General features: G+C 37.2%; 1 protein-coding gene across 1 annotated transcript in view; it reads right to left on the bottom strand.

Moving 5' to 3' along the window:
* The window catches only part of LOC121423687 (nuclear pore complex protein Nup155-like), a 36,396-nt gene extending 24,845 nt beyond the window's left edge, over positions 1-11,551 (bottom strand). Inside the window, exons 1-9 of the mRNA XM_041619116.1 lie at positions 11,434-11,551; positions 7,697-7,823; positions 7,011-7,148; positions 6,543-6,639; positions 5,909-6,072; positions 5,524-5,687; positions 2,852-2,951; positions 2,077-2,242; positions 317-414 (exon numbers count right to left, since the gene is read on the bottom strand). Of these exons, the coding sequence (XP_041475050.1) occupies positions 317-414; positions 2,077-2,242; positions 2,852-2,951; positions 5,524-5,687; positions 5,909-6,072; positions 6,543-6,639; positions 7,011-7,148; positions 7,697-7,823; positions 11,434-11,439 (1,060 nt within the window). The 5' untranslated portion in view covers positions 11,440-11,551. The remainder of the gene's footprint in view (positions 1-316; positions 415-2,076; positions 2,243-2,851; positions 2,952-5,523; positions 5,688-5,908; positions 6,073-6,542; positions 6,640-7,010; positions 7,149-7,696; positions 7,824-11,433) is intronic.
* Between the last annotated feature and the right edge of the window lie 2,093 nt (positions 11,552-13,644).

The raw sequence follows: 13,644 nt of genomic DNA, 5'->3' as shown, positions 1-13,644 counted from the left end.
TTTATTGCAAGCCAGTCGCAGTATTAAAAGTCCAAATAGGCTCCAAATTGCTGTTGATATGAAGATTGCTGACTTCCAGTAGGATTTGGAAACAAATTTTCTATTATCCTGACGGAGGCAAAAAATCCTCCTTCTACTTGAAGCTTTGATCGTTACGATTTTATAAGTAGGAATGTTCATATCAAATGCAACATTTTTCTTTTTGAAAAGCGGATCACAAGCGGATCACGTATTGTGCAGCGAGCTCCAGGTTAAACTCCACCTCTTGTAAACTCCAAAGTTTAACTCAAAGAATGGATTTTTTTTGGTTACTTACCAGAGTGAGTTACTCCAACCAGATGTATATACGATGATTCATGACTTGTGACTGCTGATATGTGCACTAGCTGCTTGAAATGTGACCTATCAATAGTCCTAATATATAAAACAGTAAATGAAAGTTCTGAGATTACAAATTTTGAAACGAAAAGAGAAAATAATGCAAAAAATCCTACTGTGATTGCTTTAAACACCATAAAAAAAATACAACTTCAAACTTGAACTTGGAATTAAAAATGCAGTAGAATGATACGGGTAATGGACTATCCAACAGACCAGACACTGACTCATATCCACTTCATAATAAAAACAATATTTCCACAATACTTTTTACTATAACAGAATACAGACTACACTGGACAGCATCTTCATTTTCATTCATTTCCATGGGATGAGGTCCTGGGGTCCGTTTCATAAAGGACTTGCAACTGTTGAAACTTTGCCATCATGGCAACTACCACAGAAACCTTGATTATGATTGGCTGCTGAGCCCTGTTACCATGGTAGTAGCCATAATGGCAAAGTTACAACAGTTGCAAGTCCTTTATGAAACGGGCCCCTGGTTTTGAAAGAGAAATAATGAATGAAATCATATTCTTATCTTTTAATCAAATATGCTACACTTGGATTGATTTCTAACACAACTACCATGTTTATACTGCATATTTTGATATGTCCATTGCTGAACTTATTGTTGCAAACTCATCAGAGATGATCCATTATTTTCACTGAAAAGTGTCTACTCTAGGAATGAAACGATTTATGCATTCCACCATCCTTGTGCACATGGTAAGCCAATTTTAAGACTAAATTCAATTCAATTGAAAATGGTTTATTCAGGTAAAACTATGCAAAGTTTTGATGATAAAATACATTTAATCATTAGGACATTACAAAGTGTAAAATATAGTGCAACACAAAATGATAATAATAATAATAATAATAATAATGGCTATTTAGAGGCCCTAAAAACAAAAAGTACAATAGCGCGTACAATGTATGAATAATAATTTAACATTTGCAATAATAACCATAATGTTCAAGATAAAAAGGGAAATTAATTATATAGGAAAAAGGTATGTCTTAAGGGAAGATTTGAAGCAAAGAATACTGGAAGCAAGTAATATGACACAAGGACAATTATTACATGCAGCAGAAGATGAACAAAATTATAAATGATCATAAACAAACTCATTCGCATTAATCAAGACATTGGTTGACAATACTCTACTGCACTTGAGATTCACCGTTCAGTTAAATATTTCTTTGATTATTCACTTCTTACTCATAGGGCATGCTTAACATAAAAGACCACTTGTGATAATGAACTTTGATGGCACATGTGTTGTGTTGTGCTCGTAATTACAAAAATCATAAAACTGGTGGGTGTTTCATAAAGCTGTTCGTAACATACAAATGACTTTACAAACGACTGGTGATCCTTCCTTGTGCTCTGTGATATCCCTATGTAATTGAGTTATGACCTAAGAACATGTTCCAGTCGTGCGTAAAGTCGTTCGTAACTTTACGAACAGCTTTATGAAACACCCACCAAGCCTTATAGTATGCTTGCATTTCATTAATATAATTCAATTTATAAAGCAGTATCTTTAGTTCAAGGACATTTCTATAATAGCGTACAAATGGGGAAAACAATACAAGGGTTTAAAAAATATCAAATGCGAGGCAGTGAGAGGAGCACTGAGGCCAACCAAAAGGACATCCAATGCTATGGCCTAGGTGAATCATAGGACTTACTTTGCCGCAGCGATGGTCTCGCGTAGGATACTGCTATAGTAGATGCTTGTAATCCTTTTCATGTCCTTGCCGTCTGAACCCATATCATAGACAGATAGGGTGCCTTGTTCTGAGCGGGTATACAGGATGTGACGGCTTTCATCGAGAGCAATTTGAACCATTGGATCTAAATGGGGGAAAAAATGTTTAGGGTAATTCCACGATTAAGTGGATATCAGTCAAAAATTATTTCTGCCCTAGCTCAAATTTGGGCCAATTTTGTGGGTTTAAAATCAATATAAAATTCATTCATTTTATTTAATAAAACACGTACAATCCTTTAAATATTTTTTTTAAAATTAATTATACTTACATCAAACGCTATTGATTTAGCATACAAGGGAAAATAACCAGATTGAATTTGGGTATAGACATTGTAATGCAAAGGGGGTTCATATACTTCGACCAAAATGTCTCCTTATTGGAGAATCCAAAGTTCCAAACCATACAAAAGTAGATATATGGGACTACACACACACATAATACGTTACTGAAAAACATCTTAAATAAATGGTGATAGACAAATTTTAACATTACTAATATAATCATAACATTACATTACTAATATAATCATAACATTACTAACCCAATACTTTCACACTTTTTTATAGACAACTGTCCACAAGTAAGAAATAATACTGATATGGTTCAAAGATTGAGGAAATTACCAAAAGGAGGAATACTTCCACAAAAATTTATCTTTTGTTATGCCCTTTGAACCAAAACAAGTATTTACCTTTGTCAGAAAACTGGAGCATGCTGGGTATGAGGTAGGAAAGGACGCCACTTGAATGGTTGACCTTACGACATTTACGGCTGAACCAACCGTCCTGTGCCTAAAAGGTAGCCCAAAAACATAACACAAAATAAAAATATGTTAATGCTGATTTCATCAGTAGGCCTACATTCAATATTTTATGAGAGGGGCAGAGTGAGAAATAGATGACAACAGACCAAAGGAATATTGAGGGATAATGAGAGATAACACCTGGGGGGTGTTTCACAAAGATTTAAAGTAGGCTTCTGTCAAAACACAAAAATCAAAGAATAAGACCAAAGAAAGTTTGAGAAAAATCGGACAAATAATGAGAAAGTTCTGAGCATTTGAATATTGCAATCACTAATGCCATGGAGATCCTCTTGTTGGCAATGCGACAAGGATGTGTGACGTCACATGTGAACAACTTTCCCTTTGATGGACTACAAAATACCCCCAAATGTCTCTTTTTGCTTTTTCTTATGGTGATACAAACTCTCTATTCATGATGTATTCTTTAACCCTATCTACATGTAGGCCGGGGTATATTGGGAGTTCATATGGCCGGGGGGGGGGGGGGGGGGGGGGTGAAAGTGAGATCTCGGCCGTCGATAGCGCGATTGCACCAAAAATTGGCACGCAGGTTGTCTGGGATATAATCTACAAAACTGTATAGTAATTTCATACGAATCTTTATTATGTAATTATGCTTATTTATGCGTAATTAGTATGCAAAATCATACTTTTTCCTCTAACTCCATAAATAAGGCTCCAAATGTTCTAATTTATGGCATAGAACCTCTTTGTGACGTTCTTAGCAAGTGTACATGAAAAAAATTGTGATATCAGACCAATTTCTTATGTATTATATTGTTTTTGCAATTTCTTATGTATTACTTTGTTTTTTGGACCTTTTGTTTTTCATATTTTTTCAATGAAATTTGTTTGGGACTCTTCTAAGATCATAAACAGCATAAAACACATACATTTAGGCCAGAAAAACAAAAAATGATCATACATTTATGATTTTTGGTTGAAAACATAATTTACATTGACTTTGTACACGAAATCACGTTTTTGTCACTTTCCGTGGGGCGGCAAATGCAACCACACAAGCTATCATATTCTAAAGGTTTCATTCTCCTTTAAAGGGGAATAAAACCATTGAAACAAGATAGCTTGTGTGAAAACAGAAAAATCAAAGAAACAGATCAACGAAAGTTTGAGAAAAATCGGACAAATAATGAGAAAGTTATGAGCATTTGAATATTGCGATCACTAATGCTATGGAGATAGCAAATTGGCAATGCGACAAAGATGTGTGATGTCACTTGTGAACAACTCTCCCCATTACTTTAGTATATATTTCACTTGAATTGCCTCTTTTATCACATCTATCCATAAATCATACTGTTCTTTCTACATGAGGGCATGTAATACATATTTTTTAAGAATACATCATGGATAAAGAGTTTGTATCATCATAAGAAAAAGCAAAAAGAGACATTTTGAGGGTATTTTATAGTCCACCAAAGGAAAAGTTGTTCATCAGTGACATCACACATCCTTGTCGCACTGCCAATGTGAGGATCTCCATAGCATTAGTGATTGCAATATTCAAATGCTCATAACTTTCTCACTATTTGTCCGATTTTTCTCAAACTTTCTTTATTCTTATTATTTGATTTTTCTGTTTCTACACAAGCCTATTTGTTCCAAATGTTTCATTCCCCTTTAAGTGACTTAGAGGCACACTTAAATGTCTAGTTGCACGCGGTATAAAAAGCATGACCGCATTGGTCAGATCATGCCACGTGAATGTGCACTACTGCGTATTGATCAATAAGATTTGCAATGCAAATCATGTAAGTAATGGCATTTAAAAGTGACTAAAGTCATACTTATATCTTTGTGAAACACCCCCCCCCCCCCGGGCTAGGGGAGAATTTACCGAAAGGACTGTCAGCCATTTTATCCGACAGTTACCACAGTAACATTGCTTCTCTGCCAATCAAAATCAACGAAGGTAGTCAGATCTGACTTGTCATGAGAAAGTATTGATGAAATGCTCCCCTGATAGACAAGTTCGTAGAGAACCATTTCTGCTGGCCATTGAAGATAACTCCATATTTAAAGGTAAATGCTAGTTTTGGTAACGATATCAAAATGAGTTCGTACAGAATCCAATAAAATGACCACCAAAGTGTCTGTTTGTATAAATAAAACGCATGTGCCAAAGGATTCTGGAAGAAATTGTGTAATTGCTGAGAAATCAGCAAATAAGCACAGGATTCGGGCACAGCGTCGGGCCCGACGCTCTGAGCAATAATTATACATTGTCCCACGTGCGCTTATCTGTGTTGGGGATCTTGGGTGTGAACATTTTTCAGCGTAGATTTCAAGATTTCACAAAGTTCAGTTAATGTAATTGTACCAGATCTAGATCCTTGATGATATACTGACAATTAAGCCTTGTCTTACAGTTTTCCTCATGAAACCAGTGTTTACTGCAACTACTGGAATTTCTCTTTAATGTAATAGAAATTGGTGATGTTAGAGCTATCAGACAGGACGGAAAGACAGACATACAAACAGACAGACAGAAACACAGATGGAGGAATAGAGAGACAAAGGAAAGGTCACTGAGATACCTGATAGACAAGCTCATAGAGGCAGCCATCTTTGCTAGCCATGAAGATACGTCCATCTTTGGTGCCATGGATATTGGTGATGTGCGAGTTGTCAGATGGAATGGCAAAGAGAGGTTCCGGAATAAGGTGCATCTCACTCTGAGCAAAATCATCTGGATCAATGTCTGGTACGAAGAAACGAAAAAATTGTTTTACATAACATGATCACAGACGTTCGTTAATATTACAAAGAAAGGTCTTGTTTAAAAAGTTAATGAACATTGATGCGCATTGGAATTAATATTATGAATGGAATAGAGTGAGGCAGAAAGAAAAATCAAATCTGTTCACACTTTCAATATTTCGGGGAGTGTTTTACACAATATACATTGATATATCTTATTACCTTCTCTTGGTCGTGTAAAGCTTACACCAAGCAATACGATCTCCACCGTTGTTGCGATACACATGAGGAAGCGGATATGAGGCCTGAAGATATTAGGCTTAGGTCTCACAAGGCCAGCATATAAGATGGTCTCACTCAGTCCATCAAAGTAAGCCAAGTCTCCACTGCAGAAATTCAAAATGAAAATAAGATCAATTATTGTCTCTACTATGAATTAAATTGAAAAAGTCCTACTGTCACAAGTTTGCCTCCATTTTTAGAAAAACAAACACAGATATGATAAAATCAGGTTGGTAATTGGCAGTATACATGTATCTCAAATCAGAACATGTAGTGTCCCAAGATAAAAATTTCACAAATTAATACATGTTGGGTTTCAACTTTTAACAAGCCAAAGTCATTAATGAAGTTTCTTGAGATCGATGTAATCCTCTCTTGTAATTGGTGACATAAAAAAGATATGGCAAGATACGAACATGAGCAAGGAATACAATTTCTGTATCAAAAAGACGATTATTCTACCAACAATACTAGTATTCCAATTTCACTAACAAAACATGTATATATGTTTGTCAGTATATGTATCTAGTATATCTCACACTTGAAATTCAATATCATCCCTCATTGCACTTACCCATCTTGATAATTCCAGACAAAGATATCAGTATCGATGCTCAGCCATGCTCTGCTAATCTCCGGAAAAGCACCCATCATACAATAGCATTGCATATCTGATATTTGAAGTAAAGGGTCAATAATTCTATTTAGACATTCCAGCGTGGGAAGTAGTTTTATATTTAAAAGAAATAATACATTTTTTGAGCGGGCTCCCGATCAAAAGAATTTCATGTAAAATCACAATTAATCAAATAAGACCGCATATTCTATATCCCTGATATCATAACAGTGTTAGAACTTACATGTACACAGTCATATATTTTAGGAATTAATTGGGCGAGTGTTATTTATTTCGGGGAAATTTACTGGACCATTAAGAATTTATAAAAATCTCATGAACAACAAATGAATATAATTCCTTTTCAACGTTGGCTGCAGTGTTTCTCGCAGGTATAAATACACACATCATAGCAGGAAAGGATACGGCCGAATTGTTCCACAAGCTCTGGAGGCAGAGGGGTCTTCTTTGTTGGTCCAAGGAGTGGTAGATCAGCAAGACCAATAGAGGGCGCCGCTAATGAAGGAAAATCATTGTCCGTTGTACCGCTCATCGTAGCCGGACCTAGAGAAAAAAATGAAAGGGATCTCAAAAGTTTCGGGCTTAGATTAATACAAGGCCTTCAAGGCCACCGAGTCTGTATGACCTTTGAGGCTCTGTCGATTGACCTCGATGCCTCTCTAATAAACCTTGAATATTTTGTACCCCTTTTTAATTTTCATAGTTTGTTCCATATTATAGAAATGGGCCCTTATGAAAAGTGGCCTTGCCCCCTCCCTATATTAAAATTCAAAGCCAGGGATTTCCTAAGTCATGGAGGCCGAATAAATTACTTGTATGTTATGCCTGTCAAAATGCACCTCAATAAACAATACAGACTTAATGTGTCACTGACCTTACTTTAACATATATGAGATACATGTAGATCAGCTAATAATGGTGCATATCTTTGAGATTCAAAGCATTTCAAGCCAGTTTTTTATGCCAGCATGCATCACTAATGCATGAATTCTTTACAATATTGGGTAAAGCGCTGTACAGTACCACAGAGCCCTTATTGTCCATTCATTCAGAGTTTCAATGTCACATCGATAAAATAGTACTACTATTACCTGTCCTGGCAGCAGATATGAGGTCCTCCAGGGCTGGAAAACCTTTATCCTTATTGAGAAAGATGTCCACATGACCACCGGCTTCCTGCAGAGATGCCTCCATTGACTGAACATTCTGCGGTACACCCTGAAAAGGACAAAGTTGTTGAATATAGGCAATATTCTACACATACATGTATGCAAATTCAATCTTATCTTCTACTTACTTGGATTTACTTAGATGTTGAGACATCAAACAGAATGCTTATGTGCCCCTCGTTGAGTTCCTTATCTTTGGTAAGGTCTGTACTTCAGAGGATGGACAAATTTCTTTCAATATGATCAATTTAAGAAAGCATATTTATCCTGACTTAAACTAGTGTAAGCATGGTTGTCAATTCATTTTTTTTTCTAATTAAAAAAAAGGTTTAAATCAGTTTTTTTTTAAACTATGAAAAAAAAATTGTTATAGTTTGCCATTTTGAATGGAGGCACATGTCAAATGGAGGGCGCATAACAGGAAGTACCAGACTAAAACATGAAATTTGTTTACGAATAGTACGCCAGTACAGTGGGGGATTTTTCTAGAAAGGAACTTGAAGAAGAATAACCTCGCATAAATGATCAATTTTCATTTTCACCCGACAATGACATGGCTGAAATTAAAATTCCCGGTACGGCCGGCTGGTGCTAAAACAGTTTTGCAAGAGAATTTCCTCGCAAGAAATTCTTCACAATTGCCATACATTATGTAGCTAGTCTCTCAATCACATTTCGGGGTCTATATGGCCACCACTTTCTGAATTTCATGATCAGAAGTAACCCAGAGAGCTCCGGCCGGAGCCCAGAGAGCAACCATAGGCTGCCATACTATACATTAGCAGACATCTGTACTCTCGATGTTGGGGTTACAAAACACCCAAAATTAAATTATGCACCCACCTCAATCATACATGTATGGATGAAGGTCTATCAAACTGCAGAATCCTGACATCAAGGTAGAAACGGGAAACTAAAAAAAGGGAAACTTATGCCGCGTTCCTTCTCTCGCTTTCAAAATTGCAAAGAAAATAGCGGATTCGATACTGAGGTCAGGGTGCATGCATGAGTTTGGCCAAGCCCATGAATAGCACTGAACATTACGAGTCATGCCAGTCAGTGTTTATAAACAAATACATGTGCCGAAATTCCCACATGCGTCGATAAGGATGGAGGAGAGAATTGAAGAAGCAGATTAATGGATGAGCAAATAAAGATCCCAACTTTAAATTGTCAAGGGGAGAAAAAAACACATGATGGAAACTGTCCCCACAGGTTATGGAAAGATCATATGTTTTGCGCTTCACCATGTGATAAAAGGTTAACAGTTTTAGCTAATATTGATTTCATTTTTTTTTTGGAGGGGGGTGGTAGGTAGCAATAGTGCCTCAGAACTATTCGTCAGAAATACATTGAGCCATCACCACCATTGTCATCTTTCCTTCTTCGTGTAACTCATCTTTTTAGGTGCAGCAAATGTTGCTGCTATCTTGGCAGCAGGAGTTGCACATGAAGACACATAAGTCCTTTTTTTCTTGCATTTGTATTATTTATTTATTCATTTATTTATTATTTCTTTTTGTTTGATGCATTAATTTATATTTACAAAATCCACAAATAATACAACATGAAAACCCTTTGATACTGTTCTTGGGCTACTTACATTAGATAATCTACAGTATACTTATAATAGCCCACTCCACCTTGTACAAAATATTCATTACAAATCACACATTGATTCTGTTTTTCCACCACTCTTTCTACTTGTTTTGAATCCTGGGCTTCAATATCATTGCAGCAGAGCTCAAAAGACCCCACAGAGTATGAGAGAAGGGAATTCCCCTATCTCTATGTCATGAATATTCATTTTCTTGTAGACTAAATCTGTTTTCTTTGTGCATGCGCCCTAGCCTCATTATCGATCGGCCATTTTCTTTGCAACTGTGAAAGCAAGAGAACGAATGCGACATAACTTCCCCTTTTTTTGAGGTTCCAATTTCGATCTAGAGTTCAGGATACTGCAGTTTGCATGGTTTGATAGACCAGGGGTAGTTGCCCTTCAACCAAAGAAATCATATGCCAAATCAATCTGAGTACTGTAAGATTTAAATAAAAGGCTTGTACAATTTCCCATGTAAGCTACGTGCTTTGCCCAAAACAAAGAGAATAAAAAGATTTCGCAATCGTCTTTTGTCCACAAAAGCCGTTTTTTGTATCACAAAGATGACAATAACTTGAATTCTAAATATCGGAATTTGAAAATTCAAAGTTTTGACTTTTGTGAATCATAGATATTGAGCCTCATTGTGAGCATTGCTGGAACATCCTTTCCTCATTTTCACCTGATGTGCCTAGAAATGCTGAACATTTTGTTTTTTTGTTGTCCTACTCACACTTTTTGAAGGATATTCATTAGGATGAATTGACTGTAAATCGTTCGGTAAGTTTCGTAGGACTTAATTATGTAAATACTCTTATTAAATTTGTGGGAGTTTGTTGCAATTTTGCATGCGCCGTGCCTCCAATTTTCCTGTACACCGTGACCGTACACAGCAGCAGTAATATCGATGACTAATGCACCCATCATGCCCATGGCCCAGTGACACTGACAGTCATGACAGTGTAGGCCTTTATTAGACCAAAAGCTTCGGTCTCTGTTTTGTTGGTTGTTCAGCTGAACTCCGTTGGCTTCACTCACCAAATACAGAGACCGAAGTTCTAGCGCGATCTGCACAGGGGACTCAATGGCCATATGTTTATGTACTTAAGATCGGATAAAACGGGGAAGTGAATTTGCGTGACAGCCGAGGTAAGTCCCTGTTTTTGTTCCTTTTAACTTGATTTTTCTCATTTTTTTGGCAATTCATGCCAAGAGGGAATATTAATTTGCATTTTGTTTGTGTTTACTTTCAAATTTTTTATTCATTAAAGACAAAAGTTGAAGAGCGCCGACGGGGGGGGGGGGGGGGTTTGCATTGCAAGTCCCCTAATGGTGGCTGCACGACAGCTAACCCAGTTATGCATCGTAACCTATTGGCCGATCGAGACTGAGGTAGGAGAGAACTTTTCGTTTTTTTGAGGTTCCAGTTTGTGCCCAGATGTCGGGAAACTGCCACTCGTTAGACCTTCATCCATATATAATCGTGGTAAGTCAAGTGCTTGATTTCTGTTTTAACTATTTATCAAGAGAATTATTTTTACCATACTTCACGCTAGTCAGGTGAGTATGGAATTACACGTAAGGTCCTGGGCTCCCTGGGTTACGATAGCGAGCCGTCTGTGACTGTGTACGAGGTCTGTCGAGGAGAAATAAAAAAATTTTAAAATGTTAAAAAACTCCTCGAAACAGACGGCTGCCAGCTGTCTATGTAGGCCTATGCTATGGATCTACTATATTGACCTTAAACTGAGTTTTCGACCAGCTAGTTTGAGTTACTGGTAGGGAAATTTTCTCGAAGTCGGCCGGTGCGAAACTGCATTAGCGCCGCCCGGCAGTGGGGACAGCATCAACGATCTAAGCGGAACATTGCCGCCTCGGCTTCGGGGAATCTCATTCATCGTTATCTCTTCTTCCGCAGTGTACCCGCTCGCTCCGAAACTAAGGTTCTGCACGTAACCGTATGAATCTATAAAACCAACATTTACTCGTCTATAAAGCATTCTAAATTTAATTGATCTCTTACAATGAAACATTAAGGAAATTATTTTATCGATCTTACCGCCATAGTTTGAATTTCGAAGGTCCTTCCGATACAAAGTAACGTGCAAAATCAAAATTATTTTTAGAAAATTGGCGCTAACGTGCACGCGACGTTAAGCTTATGGTGTCTTTCACTCCGTCTAGAAAATATGAAAAAATACAACTTGCATCATTCTGATCTATATTCTGCGAATTCTAAACAGTTGCCTTTTTCATTCATGTTTTCATGTACTCAGTGACGACACAAGGAAGAGGTTTCAACTTTATAATGGTCATAATGACCATGTTAGATGTCAAAGCAGGGTCAAAGTTATTTTGGGGCCCTGATTTCGGGACGTCAAATACGGAAAACTGAACGAAAAAAGGGTGCATACATGCATGCAACTCTGACATTTGTTTACTTCCCAAGATGTCAAAATATAAAACAAAGTTTTCATTGGAGGGTAAAGTCATAGTACTAAATTCTAATTAGGCATTTCGCCTCACCAGCCTGGGTTCATCCCATAGTTGGATGTAGTCTTCTTCCTGATCCTTCCAATTCATCCACGACCCCGGGGGGGGGGGGCCACTTCCATTCACGAGTGGATACCATGCGCGACCATGGGGTCTCGAAAAGCACCCTAAACACGTAAATTCCATATTCTGAAAATGCACCCCTTAACAAATATTGGCGTGTGAAACCCTACCCTTAACAAGTATTGGAAACAAAACGATACTTTTGGCAAATATTCCCTGAAATGAACCCCTAAACAAGTACAGGAATGTTTTATTGTTACGGGTCCTTCGGTCGTCGGCTTTACCTTATTTGGTTTAGTACGACCCCACCTTCTACACCTCGCGCAAATAGGCCTCTAAACACGTAGTGTTGGGGCAAAAGGACATCCTTTATAAAACATTTTAATTTTGTTTTATCATCCCCGCAAATTCGACCCTAAACACGTAATTTTCCTAGCGAAATAGATACCCTTTTTTCATTATTTTTGTGTTTTTGACAACCTTATCACGTTACGTACGTAACGTGCCCTATCGTGAAAAGGACATCCTTTTTACGTGTTTTTTTGGTCGCGCATGGTATCCACTCGTCAATGTAAGTGGCCCCCCGGGTCCACGACTTCACCTGTTCTGAGCAACTCATGAACTTTTGTGACATCTTCCCGCCGCCAACGACGTTTTTGTCTTCTCTATCTATTCCTGTCTCTTGGAATCCATTCTGTGGCCCTTTTTGACCACTTATCATCTTTCCTTTTCATTAGGTGTCCATGCCCATTTTCATTTTGCTTCTTTCACAATTTCCATGATATCATTGGTTTGTGTTTGTCTTTTAGTGTTTATTTTGTTCCTTACTGTGACGTTCGGCAATTTTATCTCTATTGTCCTCTGTGATGTACTTATTTTTTTGTTCAAGTTGTTGTCCATGTTTCTGATCCATATGTCGTTATTGTGATTGGTAAAGGAATTGAATAGTTTGTCAGTACCATATGATTAGCCATTCAGCTCTTGGAAATACCAATAATTAGGTCTCTCTATCATTGTGCCCAACTGCCCATTTTGTTTTCTAGGAAGTAGAAGTCTCGGGGACAAATACCTACAGCAAAATCAATTGTCACCTTTTCTTCATCATTTCAGGTGAAACAATATTACATAAATAAATAGATGAGCAAATACATATATGGGCACAAATTTATGAAAACCTAAGACGCTTTTAGCAGGAGTGTTTGACCATTAGACTTAAATTGGCACGTTATGAAAAATATATCAGGCAAAATTACACCTTTTTTTAGAAGTGGCAAGTCATAGAGATGGGGATTACGTAAAAATGATGCATCGCTTTTTTTTCTGTTAGTCTTTGAAATATATTAACCAGCTATTTGACTATTTTTTGTACTTTAATAATGTTATTTTTGTATGTCATGACCGAGTGCAGGGGTGGGGCGTTAGGGTGTACAAGACGGCCTGACCGAGGCCCGACTTTTCTAAATGAGGCTAGAGTTATTTGGGAGTTACATAGCTTGCTTTTCAATTTCTTTTGTTAATTCTTTCTCGATTAATTTCTCAAATTCCCGTCCGGCATTCTTTGTAAACTTGGCATCTGTAAAATCAATTAATCTTATCAAAAGAAGAAACTCCGAGCGTACCTATAAGTATGAATAATGCCCATTTTAAAAAGATTTTGTCCATTCCAGCAACAAAGTGGAAAGGATGGAGAAATTTTAAACAAGTAATTGCGACT

Source organism: Lytechinus variegatus, chromosome 11 (genome assembly GCF_018143015.1).
Source record: "Lytechinus variegatus isolate NC3 chromosome 11, Lvar_3.0, whole genome shotgun sequence".
Classification (NCBI taxonomy): Eukaryota; Metazoa; Echinodermata; class Echinoidea; order Temnopleuroida; family Toxopneustidae; genus Lytechinus; species Lytechinus variegatus.
Note: the sequence above shows the minus strand (reverse complement) of the source record. Positions and strands in the feature narration are given on the sequence as shown.